Here is a 23,386-nt window from a genome sequence, read left to right on the forward strand (position 1 = left end):
TGGGAGGGTTATGGTCCTGAGGACCGATCCTGAGTTCCGGGCTCCTACTTGGCTGACCCATCACTTTTGGAGGACTTCTACAGGACTCACACTAATGCACCTCGACGCTCCTCGGGAGCCTCACATAAGGAGGGGGGTACTGTTACGGTTCAGATACCTGCCGCCTCTCATTAATCTGTGCGCTCCAGTGAAAGCACCGCGGGCCACGCCCACGGGCATTCCCTCTCCGCTACGGTCGCGCCTCCGCAAGGCTGCAGGAGATCTGCAATCTGCGCACCTGCCCGTGATGAATGAGCTGCCTTCTTAAGCCGGCGCAATCTTCGTTCCTGTGGCGGAACGTAGGTTCATGTTGCAGTACTGTAAGCCACACGTATCTAGCTTCTCTCTCTCTGTATCTCTCTCTGTGTGATCTCTGCCCTCGTGCTCACCTGCCTTTGTCATCTCCCTTGTTCCCTCAGATACCCTCCGTCGCCTTGGAAGTCAATCAATCAATCTATCAATGTTTACTTATACAGCCCTAAATCACAAGTGCCTCAAAGGGCTGCACAAGCCACAACGACATCTCAGATCAGATCCCACATCAGGGGAAGAAAAAACTCAACCAAATGGGATAACAATGAGAAACCTTGTGGACGTCGAGTGGATCTAGCAAAATATTGTGAGAGTCTAGTCCATAGTGGCTCCAACATAATAGTGAGAGTCCAGTCCATAGTGGGGCCAGCAGGAGACCATCCCGAGAGGAGACAGGTCAGCAGCGCAAAGACGTACCCAACTGATGCACAGACGAGTTGTACACACTGAGTCCCGACCCTGGACAGCCAGCGCTTTATCCGTGGCCACCGAACCTGTGCCCCCCCCCCCCCCCCTTCCACGAAGGAGAGGGGGGCAGAGCAGAAAAAAAAACGGCAGATCAACTGGTCTAAAAGGGGGGGTCTATTTAAAGGGTTGAGTATCCAAATGAGATTTAAGATGGAACTTAAATACTTCTACTGAGGTAGCATCTCTAACTGTTACCGGGAGGGCATTCCAGAGTACTGGAGCCCGAATAGAAAACACTCTATAGCCCGCAGACTTTTTTTGGGCTCTGGGAATAACTAATAAGGCGGAGTTCTTTGAACGCAGATTTCTTGCCGGGACATATGGCAAAATACAATCAGCAAGATAGGATGGGGCTAGACCGTGTAGTATTTTATACGTAAGTAGTAAAACCTTAAAATCGCATCTTAAGTGCACAGGAAGCCAGTGCAGGTGAGCCAGTATAGGCGTAATATGATCAAACTTTCTTGTTCTTGTCAAAAGTCTAGCAGCCGCATTTTGTACCAACTGTAATCTTTTAATGCTAGACTTAGGGAGACCGGAAAATAATACGTTACAGTAATTGAGACGAGACGTAACGAACGCATGAATAATGATCTCAGCGTCGCTAGTGGACAAAATGGAACGAATTTTAGCGATATTACGGAGATGAAAGAAGGCCGTTTTAGTAACACTCTTAATGTGTGACTCAAACGAGAGAGCTGGGTCAAAGATAATACCCAAATTCTTTACCGAGTCGCCTTGTGTAATTGTTTGGTTGTCAAATGTTAGGGTGGTATTATTAAATAGGTGTCGGTGTCGAGCAGGACCGATAATCAGCATTTCCATTTTCTTAGCGTTGAGTTGCAAAAAGTTAGCGGACATCCATTGTTCAATTTCATTATGACATGCCTCCAGCTTGTGTTGTCTGTCTATTTGTAAATAATGCAGACGAGGCGTGTTGGCTGAGTTCTAAACGTTTACTCATAAAGTGTGCTCATCACAACATTCTAGCTGCCGGCATGGCTACATCCAACAACACTTCTAGGGCTACCGCGCATGCTCATCAAGGAAAACAAAGAGTATTTACAAGTGGTAGTAATGCTGAAAGGCCAATTAGAGCTGAGCAGGTGGTAAGAAGTCACATGGAAAGCATACATTTACAAAGGTTCTAACCAACAGTGCATTGTTGTTCAACTGATGACTCCTCGCACACGTGTTGTTACAAAGTCTTGTGTGTTTTCCAGACTATTTCATTTTGTGTGCTTAACTGCAGTAGCATGGCTACATCCAACAACACTTCTAGGGCTACCGCGCATGCACATCATTCCTGTTGCATGCTGGGTAGTGTATTTCTTATATTCCCTGGCACATAACATCACATCTTTCCCCCTATAAAGAAATAGTGTTTAGCTCAATAAAGTGTTTTTTTTTTTCTAGCTTAAACTCTTTCATTTTTTTTAGCATTGTAACTACCTGTGCAACTAACTTTTCTCTTCATAGACATTTCTTTCAATAAAGAAATAAAGCATCATAACAAACAGTTATGTCAACAATTTTTTATTTTTTTGTTTAACTCTCAAAACCTGAGAGTCCTTAACAAGTCTCAATCAGCCTCTTTGGTGGCTGAACATGTCTCTTTGGCCTAGGCAGTCTCTCTACAGCAGGTGACGCGGACACGGCTGTCAGTCCTTGGTCAGCAAGGTCAGGCTCCGTGTCAGCCAGTTTGGTAGGTCCAGCTGAACCCTGTTGCGCCTTTTCATGTTGTTGATTGCTGAAGTTTTTCTCGGGTCTGGCTTCACGCCCTCTTCACTCACAACATCTCCCACAAAGGTAAGTGACTTCACTCCAAACTCACATTTTTCTTTATTAAGTTTCAGGTTCACCTCCCTTGTCTTGTCTTGCACTTATCTCAGTCTTTCGTCGTGTTCTTTTCGGTGTGAGCCCCACACTATGATATCATCCATCATTGTCTCAACTCCGGGTATGTGCTCAAAAATCATGTGAATGGTCTTATGATATACTTCAGGCGCTGACAAGATGTTGTATGGTAGACAAAGAAACCTGTACCTGCCCTCCGGGGTGTTTAAATGTGAACAGTCTTGAACTCTCCTCGTCAAGCTTCATCTGCCAGAAAGCTGATGAAGCATCTAATTTGCTGAAACATTTTGCTCCAGCAAATTGTGCCATGATATCTTCCCTGGTTGGTAACTTGAAGTGCTCTGTTCTGATCGCTTTATTTAGGTCTCTTGGATCCAAGCATATTCTAAGGGCACCTGTTTTCTTTTGCACAACCACCAGCAAGCTGACCCATTCAGTTGGCTCATCAATTCTTTTAATGACTCCCAACTTTTCCATTCGCGCTAGTTCATCTTTCAGTTTTTCCCGCAGAGCAATGGGACTTTCCTGCACGGGTGCACAACAGGAAACACATTTTTATCTACACATATTTATGTAGTCCAGGTAGACATCCAAGTCCTTGAAAGCAGTCCTTATACTCTTCCATGAGTGAGTCCTGAGCATTTGTAGTTTCTTGATATGTCTCCCCAAACACTCTTTTGACAAGATTGAGCTTTGTGCATGCACTGAGTCCCAGGATTGGTTGTACACTCATATCCACGATCAGTAGCTGTGCTCTCATTTGTCGACCCTTGTGTTTAAAAGTTGCAATACATCCGCCTTTAAGAGAAACTCGTTCTCCAGTGTATCCACTTACTTTGGTTTTTACTGGATGGATTTTGCTCTTTACAGTCAGTGTTTTGTAATCTTCCAAAGATAGCAGGTTTACGTGAGCACCTGTATCTAACTTGAATGTTATTGTCGTCTGATTCACTGTAATTGGAACAATCCATTCTTCTTTTTCAATTGTGCATGCTTGCACCACATTGGCAATAAACTCCTCCTTATCATCATAATTCTTTTGTTCAAGAAGACTTCTGAGAGGTGCTGACTGTGTTGACAGTTGTGGGACAAACTTGGCAAGATAGGTGACCATCCCTAGGAAACGTCTGACCTCATCTTTGTTGGTTTGCCTTTCCATTCTGTACTGTGCTCTTGAGTTCTTTCATAGTTTCATCTGCAATAGTCTCTCTCCGTATTTGTTCTGTTCTGTCTGCAGTCACCGGCAAAGATGTCACTACCATATCTACATATGCCTGTATCTCTGTGCTATTTTCACTGTCTGCAAGTTCTCTCTTATCCACTGCTCTAGACAATGTGTCAGCTGTGTACATATATTTTCCTTGTGTATATATCATATGCACGTCATATTTTTGCAGTCGAATTAGCATGCGCTGTATTCGTACTGGACAGTCATTCAACGGTTTGTTCATGGTTTTGTTCACATAACATCACACAGCTGACTACAATCTGGCGTGTTGGTCAGCTTTAGGGGCATGTAGAGTTGGGTATCATCAGCATAACATTGAAAGCTTACACCGTATTTGCGTATGATGTCACCTAGCGGCAGATGCTGCCGTGAGCTGTGCGCCTTACTTCCCTGGACCCATCTGGATTCGGACTGCCTCCCTCGATACCCAACCCCGATTTGGACACAGACCTCTCGACCTCTCTCTCTCCAGCCCCCACGGACCTCCCGCTTGCGTATACAGACCTTCAATACATACCACCAAACCCTGCCCCCCCAACCCCGCCCACCTCAACCGACGCACGGAGGGGGGGGGGGGGGGGGGGGGGGGGGTTGTTGGTAGCGGGGGTGTATATTGCAGCCCGGAAGAGTTAGGGCTGCATGAGATTCTGGGTATTTGTTTTGTTGTGTTTATGTTGTGTTACGGTGCGAATGTTCTCCCGAAATGTGTTTGTCATTCTTGTTTGGTGTGGATTCACAGTGTGGTGCATATTTCTAACAGTGTTAAAGTTATTTATACCGGCACCGTCAGTGTAACCTGTATTGCTGAAGATCAAGTATGCATTGCATTTACGTGTGTGCGTGTTGAAGTCGCACATATTTTGTGATCGGGCCGGCAAGTTGTTGGAATGGTTGAAAAGCAGACGTGACGACAGCTCGTGGAGGACGATAAACGCAGTGTCTTTAAAGCACGCCCCCAAGACTGTGGTCCGGGTGAACGAGATATAATGACTGATGAACAACTTTGTTCGATAATGAAAGATGCCTCAGCTCAAAGCCTGTGCCCCGACATTAATGAACTAGCATCCAAGAAAAGATGGCAGGTATCTGGCTTGGGCACATCAGATTAGATCAGTGTGTTGCAAACTGAGCAGTTTAAAGTCCTGAATGGTTGGTTTATTCATTGTTATTTTCTTTTCTAATTTATTAGCCTGTGGAAAAAGTTAATGTTGATATTACCTCAGAAGGCTGCAAATAGAAAAGAGGCATTACATTTTTATTTAAATTGTATTTTATATGCCATTGATATATTTTAATTATTATTATTATTATTTGTTCAACCTTGGCCCGCGGCTTTGTTCAGTTTTAAATTGTGTCCCACTCTGTATTTGAGTTTGACACCCCTGCTCTAGGCGCTAAGAAACACTGCTGTATGCAATGCAGACCAAATCATATTATTGATCAATGTATATTATTTTAATCAAGCTTAATTACTTAATACCTTGTGGAACATATAAACATATACTTAATAATTTTAAATTACAAAATTATACACCAAGCAGATACGCGGTACTCTGTGTAAATCAATAAATGACCACCACTACATAAAGTACAATACTTTCATTGGCATGACTTCAATCTGTAGTAAAACATTGCACCAAAATTGAAAATTACAGCAGAAGTAGAGCAGCAACAAATATGCTTTCTATGCAGATTTGATATCTCCTGCAAGTTGTGCCTACTTACCCTCCAGACAACATTCCTCCATTATCCCGCCCATGAAATTAGCAGAGCTCATTTGGAAGGAAACACCCAGAAAATGGCTTTTACATATGATAACCTTACCTTTTAACTTGCCCCCACATTAGATATTAAGCTGAGTGCGGCCCCCTTAGCATCATTCTAGCCCCAAAAGGAAGTGCCTGGAGCTTCGCCTGGGAGTAGCTTGACAATAAATAATGCTGTGAAAGGCTTACTCCAGTGCTCACAATCAGTCATTGCAGAGACCAGCACTGAGGGAAAATTAGTCTGTGGCAGCAGACCCCTTTTCTAAAGATTTGTTTCCCCTCATGCATAATAATATAATCATACCTCTCATCTGCAATCAGCTAGAAAGGCTGAAATGTTCATAAAAACTATATTCTCACTTAAAGAATAGCTCTTTTTTCTCAAAGATATGTAAAACTGACTAATTATATGATAAAGATTAAATCTGTGAATTATATATTTAAGTTGTTGTTTTAACACAAGGTAATAAGAGAACAAAGCACAGTGCTTAATATCCCAGGTTGGCGTTCAATACGTCAGCCACGTGTCTCTTAAAGCAGTGGTCCCCAACCTTTTTGTAGCTGCGGACCGGTCAACGCTTGAAAACTTGTCCCACAATATTTTTTTTTTTTTTTTTTTTTTTCATAAAGAAATACAATCATGTGTGCTTACGAACTGTATCCCTGCAGACTGTATTGATCCATATTGATATATAATGTACAAACCCCGTTTCCATGTGTTGGGAAATTGTGTTAGATGTAAATATAAACGAAATACAATGATTTGCAAATCATTTTCTACCCATTTTCAGTTGAATATGCTACAAAGACAACATATTTGATGTTCAAACTGATAAACATTTTTTTTTTTGCAAATAATCATTAACTTTAGAATTTGATGTCAGCAACACGTGACAAAGAAGTTGGGAAAGGTGGCAATAAATACTGATAAAGTTGAGGAATTCTCATCAAACACTTATTTGGAACATCCCACAGGTGAACAGGCAAATTGGGAACAGGTGGGTGCCATGATTGGGTATAAAAGTAGATTCCATGAAATGCTCAGTCATTCACAAACAAAGATGGGTAAGGGTCACCACTTTGTCAACAAATGCGTGAGCAAATTGTTGAACAGTTTAAGAAAAACCTTTCTCAACCAGCTATTGCAAGGAATCTAGGGATTTCACCATCTACAGTCCGTAATATCATCAAAGGGTTCAGAGAATATGGAGAAATCACTGCACGCAAGCAGCTAAGCCCGTGACGTTCGATCCCTCAGGCTGTACTGCATCAACAAGCGACATCAGTGTGTAAAGAATATCACCACATGGGCTCAGGAACACTTCAGAAACCCACTGTCAGTAACTACAGCTGGTCGCTACATCTGTAAGTGCAAGTTAAAACTCTCCTATGCAAGGCGAAAATCGTTTATCAACAACACCCAGAAACGCCTTCGGCTTCGCTGGGCCTGAGCTCATCTAAGATGTGGTCTGACGAGTCCGCATTTCAAATTGTTTTTGGAAACTGTGGATGTCGTGTCCTCCGGACCAAAGAGGAAAAGAACCATCCGGATTGTTATAGGCGCAAAGTTGAAAAGCCAGCATCTGTGATGGTTTGGGGGTGTATTAGTGTCCAAAACGTGGGTAACTTACACATCTGTGAAGGCGCCATTAATGCTGAAAGGTACATACAGGTTTTGGAGCAACATATGTTGCCATCCAACGTTACCATGGACGCCCCTGCTTATTTCAGCAAGACAATGCCAAGCCACGCGTTACATCAACGTGGCTTCATAGTAAAAGAGTGCGGGTACTAGACTGGCCTGCCTGTAGTCCAGACCTGTCTCCCATTGAAAATGTGTGTAGCATTATGAAGCCTAAAATACCACAACGGAGACCCCCGGACTGTTGAACAACTTAAGCTGTACATCAAGCAAGAATGGGAAAGAATTCCACCTGAGAAGCTTAAAAAATGTGTATCCTCAGTTCCCAAACGTTTACTGAGTGTTGTTAAAAGGAAAAGCCATGTAACACAGTGGTGAACATGACCTTTCCCAACTACTTTGGCATGTGTTGCAGCCATAAAATTCTATGTTAATTATTATTTGCAAAAAAAAAATAAAGTTTATGAGTCAAATATCTTGTCTTTGTAGTGCATTCAATTGAATATGGGTTGAAAAGGATTTGCAAATCATTGTATTCCGTTTATATGTACATCTAACTCAATGTCCCAACTCATATGGAAACGGGGTTTGTTTATATTGTGTTGTTTTTTATGTTGATTTAATAAAAACAAAAAAATAAATAAATAATGATTATTATTATATGTTTTTTTTAATTTCTTGTGCGGCCCGGTACCAATCGGTCCGCGGACCGGTACCGGTGATTTAGGGCTATATAAATAAACATTGATTGATTGATTGATTGATTGATTGAAAGAGAATAGGCTATGCTTAAGGCAAGAAAAGACGAGTTGGAGTTCCATCCATCCATCCATTTCCTACCGCTTATCCAATTCGGGGTCACGGCGGGTGCTTGAGCCTATCTCAGCTGCATTCGGGCGGTGGGCGGGGTACACCCTGGACAAGTCGCCACTTCATCGCAGGGCGGGAGTTGGAGTTGCAAACAGCTATAGCTGCTGCTATCGCAAAGCTTGCGGTGCTGAATGAGAATTGTTTAGTTTGTGCAGCTGCCGTTGAAGTGAAAACAGGCACAAATATTTACCAAAAGATTTCACAGCAAAGTAGTGAGTGCAGCTTTCGACATGGGCAGTCAGAAAATTGGGATTTTCGCCAAAAAAGTTGTTTGGATGGAACACAGGGTGGCGTGCTTTGCAATAGCTCAGAAATGAGTTGCATTCTAGTTAAACAGAAGCCTCACAAGGAAACAGGACATTTAATTAAAGGATGTCAACAAAGACATATTTGTCAAAAATTTTCTCAGAAACATCCCACCGTTTTGCATTTGGACAGACAAAATGAAAACAGTAAGAAACCTGACCAGGGTTCAGCTCCCATTAGTAATGAAACTTGTGGTTGGACTGGGGCCGGAGAAGTGGCTTGTGCACTGTCAATCGTTTCAGTAAAGTTCAAGTGTTGGAGGAGCAACAAAGTAGTAGAATCATATGCGTTCCTAGAACCAGGAAGCACTGGAACCTTCTGTACGGAGGAGCTGATGAGAAGTCTTAAGATAGAAGGAAAAATTACAAAAAATTATGCTCTGCACCATGGGAAAGGAAGGGATAGTCAGTGAACATGTTGTCAACGGACTAGAGGTCAGCGCTTTAGATGAAGACAACTTCTTAAAGCTCCCACAAGTCTTCACACAAACTGAGATTCCAGTTAAAAGAAAAAAACATTTCTCAACAAAATGATGTGGCCATGTTTGAAGGAGGTTCAGCTGACACATATTGATGGAAGAATAGGCTTGTTAAAAGGAACAAACGTACCAAAGGCACTTAAACCTTGGAAGGTTCTGAACAATGAAGGAAATGGCCCATATGCAGTAAAGACTCTACTTAGCTGGACAAGAAAGAAGAAAACAAAAGCAAGGGAGATGCTGAGTGGCCACAGGTAAACAGGATATCAGTGGTAACGCTGGAGAAAATCATGGAGCAGCAGATGAAGTTTGACTTCCCTGAGCAATATATGACTGAAAAAGTGGAGATGTCATCTGAAGACAAACACCTCATGGAAACGGTATCACAGTCAGAGAAGCTAATTGATGGACATTCAAGATTCAAGATTCAAGATTGTTTATTGTTATACTGTATGTTAAAGTACCAATGATTGTCACACACACACTAGGTGTGGTGAAATTTGTCCTCTGCATTTGACCCATCCCTTGTTCACCCCCTGGGAGGTGAGGGGAGCAGTGGTGCGCAGTGGGCAGCAGCGGTTAAGCACAGTTAAACAGACTGTTTGCCGTACAATAAAAATCTTACTTTGCTAGTCTACCCTTCAACAAGTCACAAGGTACTTAGCTAAAATAAAAAATAAAAAATTTATATACAAGGCACAATGAGTAACATAACATTATTGCACATTCTGATTCACAGTCAACAGTATAAATATGGAGGTGACATTGGGTCACAGCCACAGTTAAGTGTATTTAGTGATCAAAGGTGAAAGTGTCTACAGTGATGGTTCACAGTTCGGGGGTGGTCATGGTAGCTGTCTTTTGTTCAAGAGACAAAAGTAAAAAGGGGGGGTGTAGCTCGGGGAGCTAGCATTCACAAGTTAGCATTCACAAGCCTGATGGCATGTGGGTAGAAACTGTTTGTCAGTCTCGTAGTCCTGACTTTCAAGCTCCTGTATCGTCTGCCTGATGGTAGGAGGCTGAAGAGACTGTGCTGGGGGTGTGTACTGTCCATTATGATTTTGTGTGCTCTCCTGGTGGCCCTGATAGAGTACATGTCCTGTAGAGAGGGGAAGGCTGCTCCTGATATGTACTGAGCAGTTTTAATCACTCGCTGGAGTGCCTTCCTGTCCTTAGCAGCGCAGTTTCCATACCAGACCGTGATTGAGCTGGTAAGGACACTCTCAACCTTTTATAGAAGTTGCTGAGAATTTTGGGTGGCATGCCAAATTTTCTCAGCCTTCTTAGGAAGTACAGTCGCTGCTGGGCTTTCTTTATTGTTTGTTGGGTGTTGTGAGCCCAGGTGAGGTCCTCGCTGATGCGGGTCCCGAGGAATTCAAAGGTTTTCACCCTGTCCACCTTTGTCTCCCCTATGTACAGAGGTGTGTACTGTGCACTCCTTCTGCGTGGGTCAATAATCATCTCTTTGGTCTTGTCTGTGTTCAAGAAGATAATAATATCCTGACACCAGGCCACCAGTTCCGCTACCTCCCTTCTGTATGCTGCATCAGTTCTCCCGGTGATTAGTCCGACGACCGTAGTATCATCTGCAAACTTGATGATACTGGTTTTGTTCTGGGAGACCACACAGTCGTGTGTGAAGAGGGTGTACAACAGGGGGCTCAGCACGCAGCCTTGGGGGGTCCCTGTGCTTAGAACCTTTGTGCCTGATGTCTGGTTGCCGACTCTGACTGACTGGGGCCGGTTTGTGAGAAAGTTCAGCACCCAGTCACAGATGTGATGTTATGTGCCAGGGAATATAAGAACTACACTACCCAGCATGCAACAGGAATGATGAGCATGCGTGGCAGCCCGGAAGGTGGTATGTGGCCATGCCTGCAGCTAGAATGTGGTTATGAGCACGCTTTATGAGTAAACGTTTAGAACTCAGCCAACACGCCTCGTCTGCATTATTTACTAATAGACAGACAACACATGGTGTCAGAAGTAGCCGTGAGCAGCGTCGGACGGAATGTTTGCCACGAGGGAGCCACAAAAGACGAGAGGAAGGAAGATGTCTCTGGTCGCGTGAGTGAAAACGTGCGAAGGACGCCACATTTCTGAGGAGTTTGCTACGGTGTGTGAAGACTATGAGCGGCGGTAAAGTGACACAGAGGACAAGGGACAAATTGAACAAATAGAAGAGGATCTTGTGCCCGAGTTGGAGGAAAGCCAACAACACAAAGAGCTGTGGAGTCCCGGTAACTTACCCCAAAGTGCAGTCATGGAAAAGCTAAGTCCACCTAGCCCAATGCTACTAACTGCTAATCTTGCTGATAACTGGAAGCGTTTTAAGCAAAGATTTAATATATATTTAGCAGCAAGCGGAGCAGGAGGTGATAATGAAAAGCTGAAAGCTCATATACTTTTGCATGTTATTGGAGAAGATGCTTTGGACATATATAATAGCTTTCAGCTGGATGAAGCTAATTTGACTTTGGAACAGCTAATGACAAAGTTTGAAGAATACTTTGTGCCTCGTCAAAACGTGACATTTGAGAGGTATAAGTTTTTCACACATGACCAAAAGCAAGGAGTACCTTTTGATCAGTACATGGCAGAGCTTCATACACTAAGCAAAACATGTAAATTTGACACTCTGAGAGACTCATTAGTGAGAGATAGGATTGTTTGTGGTACAATGGATAATGCACTGAGAGAAAGACTGCTTCGAGAAACTGGGCTTACGTTAGATAAGTGTGTCAGTATGTGTAGAGCAGTTGAGACCACCAGAGCTCAAGCAAAAGAGCTACGGAGAGGTGAAACAACAGTGCATGCCATACATAAAGAACAATGGAAAAAGAAAATGTTTACCAAACAAAAGGATCAAAAAGACAAATCTGTGGAATTTAAATGTGGTAAATGTGGAGGCAGCCAGAAGCCAAAATATTGTCCTGCATATGGAAAAACATGTAACAACAGTGGAAGGAGCAATCACTATGCAAAGTGTTGCAAAGCAGCTTCAAGACAGAAAGTTCACACAGTTGAAGAAGATGATGATAAGGAGTTTCTTGTCAATGTGGTGCAAGCATGCACAATTGAAAAAGAAGAATGGATTGTTCCAATCACAGTGAATCAGACGACAATACCATTCAAGTTAGATACAGGTGCTCACGTAAACCTGCTATCTTTGGAAGATTACAAAACACTGACTGTAAAGAGCAAAATCCATCCAGTAAAAACCAAAGTAAGTGGATACACTGGAGAACGAGTTCCTGTTAAAGGCGGATGTATTGCAACTTTTAAACACAAGGGTCGACAAATGAGAGCACAGCTACTGATCGTGGATATGAGTGTACAACCAATCCTGGGACTCAGTGCATGCACAAAGCTCAATCTTGTCAAAAGAGTGTTTGTGGTGACATCTCAAGAAACTACAAATGCTCAGGACACACTCATGGAAGAGTATAAGGACTGCTTTCAAGGACTTGGATGTCTACCTGGACTACATAAAATATGTGTAGATAAAAATGTGTTTCCTGTTGTGCACCCGTGCAGGAAAGTCCCATTTGCTCTGCGGGAAAAACTGAAAGATGAACTAGCACGAATGGAAAAGTTGGGAGTCATTAAAAGAATAGATGAGCCAACTGAATGGGTCAGCTCGCTGGTTGTTGTGCAAAAGAAAACAGGTGCCCTAAGAATATGCTTGGATCCAAGAGACTTAAATAAAGCGATCAGAAGAGAGCACTTCAAGTTACCAACCAGGGAAGAGATCATGGCACAATTTGCTGGAGCAAAATGGTTCAGCAAATTAGATGCTTCATCAGGTTTCTGGCAGATGAAGCTTGACGAGGAGAGTTCAAGACTGTGCACATTTAACACCCCGGAGGGCAGGTACAGGTTTCTTCGTCTACCATACGGCATCTTGTCAGCGCCTGAAGTATATCATAAGACCATTCACATGATTTTAGAGCACATACATTGTGACAATGATGGATGATATCATAGTGTGGGGCTCAACCCGAAAAGAACACGACGAAAGACTGAGACAAGTGCTAGACAAGACAAGGGAGATGAACCTGAAACTTAACAAAGAAAAATGTGAGTTTGGAGTGAAGTCACTTACCTTTGTGGGAGATGTTGTGAGTGAAGAGGGCGTGAAGCCAGACCCGAGAAAAACTTCAGCAATCATCAACATGGAAAGGCCAACCAACAAAGATGAGGTCAGACGTTTCCTAGGGATGGTCACCTATCTTGCCAAGTTTGTCCCACAACTGTCAACACAGTCAGCACCTCTCAGGAGTCTTCTTGAACAAAAGAATGAATGGATATGGTCCCACGAGCAAGAACAATGTTTTCTGAAACTGAAAGAGACTCTTACACAGGAGCCTGTGTTAAAGTTTTATGACCCCGAGAAGAGCACCAGGATCTCGGCAGATGCATCGCAGTACGGCCTGGGAGCAGTGCTACTGCAGCAACATGAAGAGCAGTGGCTACCTGTCGCCTATGCATCCAGAGCACTGATAAGTGCCGAGACCAGGTATGCTCAAATTGAAAAAGAACTGTTAGCAAGTTTGTATGCATGTGAGCGTTTCCATCAATATGTATATGGACAGATGTTTCAAGTGGAAACTGATCATAAACCGTTGGTGTCCATCATGAACAAACCATTGAATGACTGTCCAGTACGAATACAGCGCATGCTAATTCGACTGCAAAAATATGACGTGCACATGATGTATACACAAGGAAAATATATGTACACAGCTGACACATTGTCTAGAGCAGTGGATAAGAGAGAACTTGCAGACAGTGAAAATAGCACAGAAATACAGGCATATGTAGATATGGTAGTGACATCTTTGCCGGTGACTGCAGACAGAACAGAACACATACGGAGAGAGACTATTGCAGATGAAACTATGAAAGAACTCAAGAGCACAGTACAGAATGGATGGCCTGACAACAAAAAGGATTGCCCCTTGAAAATACAAGACTATTGGAATTGTAGAGCTGAGCTCACAGTGGTGGATGACATTGTGCTAAAAGGGAGCAAATTTGTTATTCCGTACTCACTGCGCAAACAGATGCTCGAAAAGATACACGAAGGCCACCTCGGTGAAGTCAAGTGTAAAAGGAGGGCTAGAGAAGTAATGTACTGGCCAAAGATCAATCAGGATATTAGCCAAACAACAACGTCATGTGGAGTTTGCCGAACTTACAGGCCAAAACAACAAGCTGAGCCACTGATGACTCATCCTGTGCCCCACAGACCGTACTACAAAGTAGGAACTGATCTATTTGACTTTGATGGAAGGAGCTACGTGGTAGTCACAGACTACTTTTCAAACTATCCGGAAATTGGAGCGTTGCAGTCAACATCGAGCAAAGCAGTTGTCAGTTATTTAAAGACTGTTTTCGCCAGACATGGTGTTCCATGCGAACTGTTTTCTGACAATGGTCCCCAGTTTTCTAGTTGTGAGTTTGCTGCCTTTGCCAAGGAATGGGGGTTTCAACACTCCACGTCAAGTCCAACTTATCCAAAGTCCAACGGCTTGGCAGAATGCTCTGTAAAAACAGTAAAAAATTTGTTTAAAAAATCACAGGACAAAGATGACTTTCAGAAAAGTTTACTGATCTACCGGAGTGCACCTCTACAAAATGGACTGTCACCAGCCCAAATGCTGATGGGTAGGCGCATTCGCTCCAACCTACCAGTCAACGAGGATTTGCTGACACCCAAAGGCGCACACAAAGTCAGACACGCTAAGGAAGTACAAAAAGCAAAGCAAAAACAGCTGCATGATAGAACGGCAAAACACCTGCCTATGCTGAGGCCGGGAGACGTTGTGTGTCTCAGAGACATTTCTACAGGCACTTGGAGACAAAAAGGACAGGTGGAAGAGAAAGTTGCTCCACGTTCGTATAGGATCCAGATGGAAAATGGACCGACTCTGAGAAGGAACAGCACGGATCTTCAACTACAGCTGACTGAAGGCAACATTGCAGCTCAGGAAAAGGCTCAACAGGACTCAGCTGGACCTGCAGAACTTGCTGACACTGAGCCTGACCTTGCTGACCAAGGACTGACAGCAGTGTCCGCGTCACCTGCTGTTGAGAGACTGTCTAACTCTAGACCTAAGAGACATGTTCAGCCACCTAAGAGGCTGATTGAGAGTTGTTAAGGACTCTGAGGTTTTGAGAGTTGTAAAAAAAAAAAAAAAAGAAAAAAAAAAGGGTTGACAGAACTGTTTATGATGCTTTGACATTTTTGCACTTTGTCTTTATTGAAAGAAATGTCTATGTAGAGAAAAGTTATTTGCAGATGTGGTTGCAATGCTAAAAGAATGAAAAGTTAAACACTATTTCTTTATAGGGGGAAAGATGTGATGTTATGTGCCAGGGAATATAAGAACTACACTACCCAGCATGCAACAGGAATGATGAGCATGCGTGGCAGCCCGGAAGGTGGTATGTGGCCATGCCTGCAGCTAGAATGTGGTTATGAGCACGCTTTATGAGTAAACGTTTAGAACTCAGCCAACACGCCTCGTCTGCATTATTTACTAATAGACAGACAACACAACAGAGACCAACAGTGAGGAGTTTAGCAGTGAGTTTTTGTGGGATGACTGTGTTAAAAGCAGAGCTGTAGTCCAATAATAACCTGGCATAGGTGTCCTTGCCCTCCAGGTGGGTAAGGGTGGTGTGGATGACGGTGTTGAATGCATTCTCAGTGGACCGGTTCTGCCGGTAGGCAAACTGTAGAGGGTCCGGTGTGTCTGGGATGGTCTTCTTGATGTGTGACATGACTATCTTCTCGAAGCACTTCATCACTATTGGGGTGAGTGCAAAGGGGCGATAGTCATTCAGACAGGTCACAGTGTTTTTCTTTGGCAGGGGCACGATGGTGGTGGTCTTGAAGCAGGTGGGCACAACAGCTTGTGCTAGTGACAAGTTGTATATGTCAGCAAGTACGTCAGCCAGCTCTGATGAACAACCCTGAGGGCCCGGCCAGGGATGTTGTCTGGGCCGGCTGACTTCCGTGGGTTTGTTCTCCTCAGAACTGTACGTACCTCTGCTGTTGTCACAGTGAGTGGTGGGTCCTGCGTGCGCTCCGTGGTCAGAACCCCTCTTTGTTTGTTGGTGTTGAGGACCTCGAAGCGGGCATATAACTCATTCAGCTCATCTGGCAGTGAGGGTTGGCTGTTTGTGACCCCCCTGCTCCCCTGCTTGTAGTCTGTGATGTGTTGCAGGCCTTGCCACATGCGCCGGGAATCTGTGGTGGAGTAGAATCCCTCCAGCTTTAGTCTGTATTGTCCCTTGGCCTCGCTGATGGATTTACGCAGGTCATATCTGGCCTTCTTGTAGTCCTCAGCGTTGTCTGAGACAAATGCAGTGGAGCGGGCATGTAGCTTCGACCGAACATCACAGTTAATCCAGGGTTTTTGGTCTGGGTATATCTTGTATTGTTTTGTGGGCACAATGTTTTCCACACATGTGCTGATGTAGCGAGTTACACTGGAAGCATATTCCTTTATGTCCACAGTACCATCATCCCTCTGAGCAGCAGTTTTGAACATGTCCCAGTCTGTACTCTCAAAGCAGTCCTGAAGCACTAGTTCAGAGTCTTCATTCCACACTTTAACAGTTTTTCTCACTGGAGGGGCTTGCTTGAGGCGCTGTCTGTATGCTGGATATAGAAAAGCTGAGATGTGATCAGTTAGTCCAAAGTGTGGTCTGGGTACAGCTTTATAGGCTCCCCTCATGTTGCAGTGCACCTGGTCCAGAGTGTTTTTCTCCCTCGTAGGAAAGTTCACATACTGATGGTATTTCGGGAGGACACTCTTTAGATTGCGGTGGTTAAAATCCCCAGCTACCGTGAACGCAGCATCGGGGTGTGCGGTCTCTTGTTTACTGATGACGCCATGCAGCAGCCCCAGCGCTGTTGTACAGTCCGCCCGTGGCGGGATGTGAACAGACAGTATAAACATTGCACTGAACTCTCTTGGCAGGTAAAAGGGTCTGCATTTCACCATCAAAAATTCAGTGTTGTCCGAGCAGTGTCTTTCAACCACCTGTACGTCTAAGCACCAGCTGGTACTCACAAAAAAACAGACGCCGCCGCCTTCTTGAAGCCATTTTCCGGTCTCCACGGTAGACTTAGTGCATTGCTAGCTGGATGGCAGAGTCTGGAATGCTGTCCGAAAGGCAGGTTTCCTTGAAAATAAGAGCACAGTATTCTCTCAGTTCACGCTGGGATGTAATACTGGTTCTCAGCTCATCCAGCTTGTTGTCGAGCGAGGGCACGTTAGCTAGCAGCAGGCTAGGTAGTGGTGGTCGTGTAGCTCTAGCCTTTAGTCTAGCATGTAGTCCGGCTCTCTTGCCTCGCCGCCTTGTTGTTGTTTTGGTCTCGCTGTGGTTAGCGGGGTATCATCATAGCAGAAAGTTGAAGTCCGTCAGACTATAAGTGAGCTCATGGTGAGCTTTTCTGATGTCCAGAAGTGCATCTCTGTTATAACTCACTGTTGCGTGCAATAACTTTGCATTTAGGATGCAAATTAGGACTATAATAAATAAAAAACATGGTTGTTGTCGGGAAGACGACGCAAATACGTCAGCCACGGGGGGTGCCATCTTGTAAGCCCTGGGTTCTTTGAGAAACAAGTATGTCACTTTTCCAAAATCAAGCCTTTGCAGTACAAAGAGCAGAAAGTCTGAAACGGGAACTGGTGAAAAACTAAGAGTTTCATCAGGATTACATAAAGTTCATGACATAAACAATAGGGAGATCATATGCTGAGGAGATCCTTGCGACAGAGAGGCCTGTGAAATTGCCAAGAAGACATGGTACATCCCGCATCATGGGGTTTACCAACCAACAAAGCACAAGTTGCGAGTGGTTTTCAACTTTGCAGAACCTATCAAAAACACTTCACTAAACTCACAGTTGTTGCAAGGACCTGACCTGACTAGTTCTCTCATTGGCTTGCTAATGAGATTCAGATCCGAGCCAATTGCCTTCATGTCTGACATTGAAGGTATGTTTCATCAAGTCAGGGTTCACGCGGAAAACACAAACATGTTGAGATTTTTGTGGTGGCCAGAAGGAATCCTTAGTCAGGAACTGAAGAATATACTGTATATTTGGAAGAACTTCAGCACCAAGTTGTGAAATGTATGCACTAAGAAAGTGTGCAGAAGACAACCAGGCACGGTTCAGCTCACAAACCACAAGCACTATCTTAAGGAATTTCTACGTAGATGATTGTCTAAAATCTGTTGGCACAGAGATAATTGTTTCTCTAATCCAAGACCTTCAGACTTTGTGCAGCTGGCGGTTTCAAGCTCACTAAGTGGGTTTCCAATAGCAGAGTTGTGCTCACATCAGTGCACCAGGATGAGAGGGCAAACAAGGTCAAGGAGCTAGACTTAGAAAATGATCACCTCTCTATCGAAAGACCTCTCAGAGTTAAATGGTGTGTGGAGTCTGACACTGCAATTTGGGATCTGCATTCAAAGCAAGTCACTGACGAGAAGAGGAGTGCTCTCAGTGGGGAGCATTATTGACTACTGACCTCGACTAGGGATGTTGTGGGTCGGTGTAGAGAATACTTCGAAGACCTCCTCAGTCTCACCTACACGTCTTCTTATGATGAAGCAGTGCCTGGAGATTCTGTGGTGGACTCTCCCATCTCTGGGGCTGAGGTTGCCGAGTTAGTTAAGAAGTACTTTGGTGGCAGGGCCCCAGGTGTGGATGAAATTCGCACGGAGTTCCTTAAGCCTCTGGATGCTGTGGTGCTGTCTTGGTTGACAAAGCTCTGCAGCATTGTGTGGACATCGAGGGCGGTACCTCTGGATTTGCAGACCAGGGTGGTGGTTCCTCTTGTGGGATCAAATTCCATTGCCTCCCGCTAAATTCAATTCAGGTGTGCTGGATAGTCAAACCCCAGATTCGGGAGAAACGCTGTGGTTTTTGTCCTGGTGGTGGAACTGTGGACCAGCTTTGTACTCTCTGCAGGGTCCTCAATGGTGCATGGGAATTTGTCCAACCAGTCTAAATGGGCTTTGTGGACTTGGAGAAGGCATTCGACTATGTCCTTTGGAAATTCCTGTGAGGAGTGCTTAGAGAGTATGGGGTACCTAACCACCTGATTGTGGCAGTCCACTCCTAATCTTTCTCTCCAACGTCCGCTCACTTCCCAACAAGATGGACGAACTAGCGTTGCTGATGAGGAGAAACAAGGACTTTTCCTCATCTTGTGTTTTGTGCTTCACGGAAACGTGGGTGAGCGCGAGTATCCCGGACAGCGTGGTTCAACTGGAGGGCTTTCATCTTCTTCGCGCGGACCGAGACCTGGGGCTCTCCGGCAAAGCTAGAGGCGGTGGAGTCTGCTTCTTCATCAACAACAACTGATGTACAGACGTGACGGTTATAACCCAACACTGCTCTACTGCTCTGGAATATATTTTCATTCACAGTAAGCCCTTTTACTCACTGCGTGAGATCATTTAATTCATACTGGTGGCTGCTTACATACCGCCCAGCGTGGACATGCATGACGCTCAACGCACGCTTGCAGACCAGATCTTACATGTGGAACGGTCTTTTCCGGACTCTCTTGTTATCGTGCTTGGTGACTTTAACAAGGGAAATTTGAGCCAGGAATTACCCAAGTATGGGCAGTTTATTAAATGCCCGACCAGAGAGGAGAACACTTTGGATCACTGTTACACTACAATAAGCAAGGCATACCATGCAGTCCCGCGTGCTGCTCTCGGACTATCAGATCACGTGATGGTGCACTTAATCCCTTCATACAGACAGACACTGAAACTGGCTAAACCTGTTATGAAGACCATTAAGAAGTACACCGCTGAGGCTGTGGGGGAGCTGCGCGCATGTTTGGAGACGACAGACTGGGAGGCAATTGGAACGGCCACGGACAATCTGGACGAGTATACTGACACTGTGATCTCATACATACAGTTCAATGAGGCGTGCATCAGTCCAACGCGCACCAGGGCTTGTTATAACAACGAAAAGCCCTGGTTCACACCCAAGCTACGACAGCTGCGCAAGAAGAAGGAGGCTGCGTGGAGGAGCTACAGAGAAGCAAAGTACCACTTCAACAGGGAAGTGGAGAAAGCTAAATCTGTGTACTCCTTACGAACTATAAGCCCAAATCCTCCCAGGCCCTGAATGACCGGACTCTTGCTCAGGGCCTCAACACACATTACTGTCATCACGAACGGCCTTCAGCTCATCAAAGCTATGCAAATGTCCATTTTTTAGTCAAAGTTTGTACTGTTTGAAAACAGTGTAAAGCGCTTTACAGTACTTTGTATCAAGCAACATAACAATGACGGATCAACTTTCTATTTAATAACAAAGTCAAAACAATAACAACTAGCTGAACTGTCCTCATAGCAGCCGCCTTGCTAACACGCACACACGCACTGTCACTAACCCTTTGTTGCACTCACTGTTTGAAATCACAAAACTCCCTAACTTTAACAGCCAGGTCACTCCAATAATTAGGAATAAAAAAACTAAATCCACTTTACCTTGTCAGTTGATTTTCTTGGCATGCGGCATAAGGTGAATCAGGGGGGGAGGAAAGAGTGTCGACAACGCTGTAAATACTTTCTGAATGTTTCAAACCCCACATTGCTTGTCCATAGCTTTTTTTTTACTCATATTAAGCTATTAAAACTAGAAAAATGCTGTACAACGGCTTAACGGCACCTGAAAAGCTCACAAAGTTGCACAGTAGCTAACGACAGCACTAATGTGCTGACTGAATGTGCAGTGGAGATCAATCAGCGCGCCTAAGCAAAATCAATGTGCTGCCGGGCACAAAATGGCTGCAAGGCACACAATGGGTAAAACATTCATACCCTGAGACAAAGCATATTTTTATCCAATCTGTGGTTCGAAAAGTTCATACAATGAGGGGTGCATAAATGTAGGTTCCACTGTAAATGCATTTGACATTGTTTTCCGCATGTACAATTATAATTATTCTCTCTGAAATGTCTTTTGTGTTCATATTTTTGGGTGCCTGAAACAAATTAATTGAATTTGCATTGTATCATGGAATTGTCCAAAATGTTTTGGTATTTTGGAGCATTCAAAGTTCCTTTCACTGTAACTAAGGGGCCAAGCCCAACTCCTGAAAAACAACCCCACACCATAATTCCTCCTCCACCAAATTTCCCACTCAGCACAATGCAGTCCGAAATGTACCGTTCTCCTGGCAACCTCCAAACCCAGACTGGTCCATCAGATTGCCAAATGGAAAATCGTGATTCATCACTACAGAGAACGCGTCTCCACTGCTCTAGAGTCCAGTGGCTACGGGCTTTATACTACTGCATCCAACGCTTTGCATTGGACTTGGTGATGTATTGCTTAGATGCAGATGCACGGCCATGGAAACCCATTCCATGAAGCTCTCTGCGTACTGTACGTGGGCTAATTGGAAGGTCATATGAAGTTTGGAGCTCTGTAGCAACTGACTGTGCACTATGCGTCTCAGCATCCGCTGACCCCTCTCTGTCAGCTTACGTGGCCTACCACTTGGTTAAAGTACCAATGATTGTCACACACACACAAGGTGTGGCGAAATTATTCTCTGCATTTGACCCATCACCCTTGATCATCCCCTGGAAGGTGAGGGGAGCAGTGGGCAGCAGCGGTGGCCGCGCCCGGGAATCATTTTTGGTGATTTAACCCCCAATGTGGGTGAGTTGCTGTTGTTACCAAACTCTTCCATTTTCTTATAATAAAGTCAACAGTTGACTTTGGAGTATTTAGGAGCGAGGAAATTTCACGACTGGAATTGTTGCACAGGTGTTATCCTATGCCAGTTCCATGCTGGAAATCACTGAGCTCCTGTGAGTGGCCCATTCTTTCACAAATGTTTGTAGAAACAGTCCCCATGCCTAAGTGCTTGATTTTATACACCTGTGGCTGGGCCAAGTGATTAGGACACCTGATTCTGATCATTTGGATGGGTGGCCAAATACTTTTGGCAATATAGTGTATACAGTAACTATGATACAACAGAAAGTAACCGTATATTAACAGTAAATTAGCAAGTAGGATAAAAATGGTTTCGAGAAAATAATACAACTAAAATGAGACAATATGTCAGCAGCCAAATTAGGAGCCTTTGTAACCTGTTTTGAAATGTTTATTTTTATTTTTTTAACAGCAGCATGGGGCATATGTAGTCATTCAGGGGCCCAAGGCAAACCGAGGACCTCCACATGAAAAAAAAAAATATTTACCATGTTGTTAGAAACTAACAACTGAGGGCCTGATATCCTAAGATCCAAATACCACGCGCTAAAAAGCATGTGCAAACTGTAAAATTGTGTGTACTATTAGAGAGCATGTTGTCTGTGATCTACTAAGACCAATAACTGTGGAAGACCGCCTTATTTAAATTGTTTTTTTTACTGTACTACTAGCTGTGGCCTTGAAAAATAGTTTCCCTCCACTTTCATTTTAATATGGGCTCCAACCTATGTACGATGCAGCACACATATATTATCTGTTACACCTTTTCTACGATATAGAACCGCAATCAAAACAACAGAAACTGTCTTTAGCTCGCTGATATGCGCCCTGCAGGAAGGAGGTGGACTATCACAACAAGAGTGCATTGGTACAGCTAAATGATCCAAACGCACGAAAATGAATCTTGAATGGTATGTTTTCATATACAATAGGAGCTATGTTATAACAATACATTTCCTAAATTAAAAAAACAAATGTCATTTTAAAAAGAAATGCCAAAAGACACGAAAACGCATCAGTTGAATTAGTTTTATTCAGCCTCGTAAGTCATCCAGCGGCCATAAAAATTCTAAAATAATATTGCTGAATAGACGATAGATGTAATATTTTTTATTTCTCACATTCCAAAGATGTTGAAACGCACATGGATCGAGGGTTCTCTGTCCATTGTCAAACTAGCGTCCGTAGAACAGTTTTAGCCTTGATAAATCACACACTGCGTGTTCTGAGTAATTACATTTGCATCCTCTCCTCCCAGTATTGTGGGTATTCTGACGATCAGCATATATTCTATATATTCGTGAAGACAGACACACTAAATGGACTGAGCTCCTTATACTGCTCACTAAAGAGACGCAATCGTCTGCGCACAAGTTGAGTAGATTTGTTTGCATGTGTTCTAGTCCATGCAAACCTTTAGTAGATTATTTTGACTGCAATTAGCAAGAACATTGATCAGCGTTTCAGAAAGTATAAGCAATGTTTGTGGGGATTTTTATTTTGTTAGTGCAGTTGGACCGAATGTGAAGCGTAGCGCTACTTTTGTGAAGGCCAGAATTGTGGGACTGGTGGGAAAAAGAGAGCTTGAAAAAGAGAGCAGTTTAACAGTTGCTGTGTTTTTTTTATGTCATGT

At 43.9% G+C, this 23,386-nt stretch overlaps 1 protein-coding gene across 1 annotated transcript; it reads right to left on the minus strand.

Moving 5' to 3' along the window:
* Positions 1-933: 933 nt before the first annotated feature.
* LOC140678935 (uncharacterized) lies at positions 934-12,869 on the minus strand. The gene is made up of 4 exons (XM_072913407.1): positions 12,708-12,869; positions 4,184-4,393; positions 3,072-3,201; positions 934-1,727 (listed from the first exon to the last, which is right to left on the minus strand). The coding sequence occupies exons 1-4, from the start codon at positions 12,867-12,869 to the stop codon at positions 934-936; spliced, it is 1,296 nt and encodes a 431-aa protein (XP_072769508.1).
* Positions 12,870-23,386: the final 10,517 nt, after the last annotated feature.

The sequence above is a fragment of the Nerophis lumbriciformis genome, linkage group LG07 (genome assembly GCF_033978685.3).
Source record: "Nerophis lumbriciformis linkage group LG07, RoL_Nlum_v2.1, whole genome shotgun sequence".
Lineage (NCBI taxonomy): Eukaryota > Metazoa > Chordata > Actinopteri > Syngnathiformes > Syngnathidae > Nerophis > Nerophis lumbriciformis.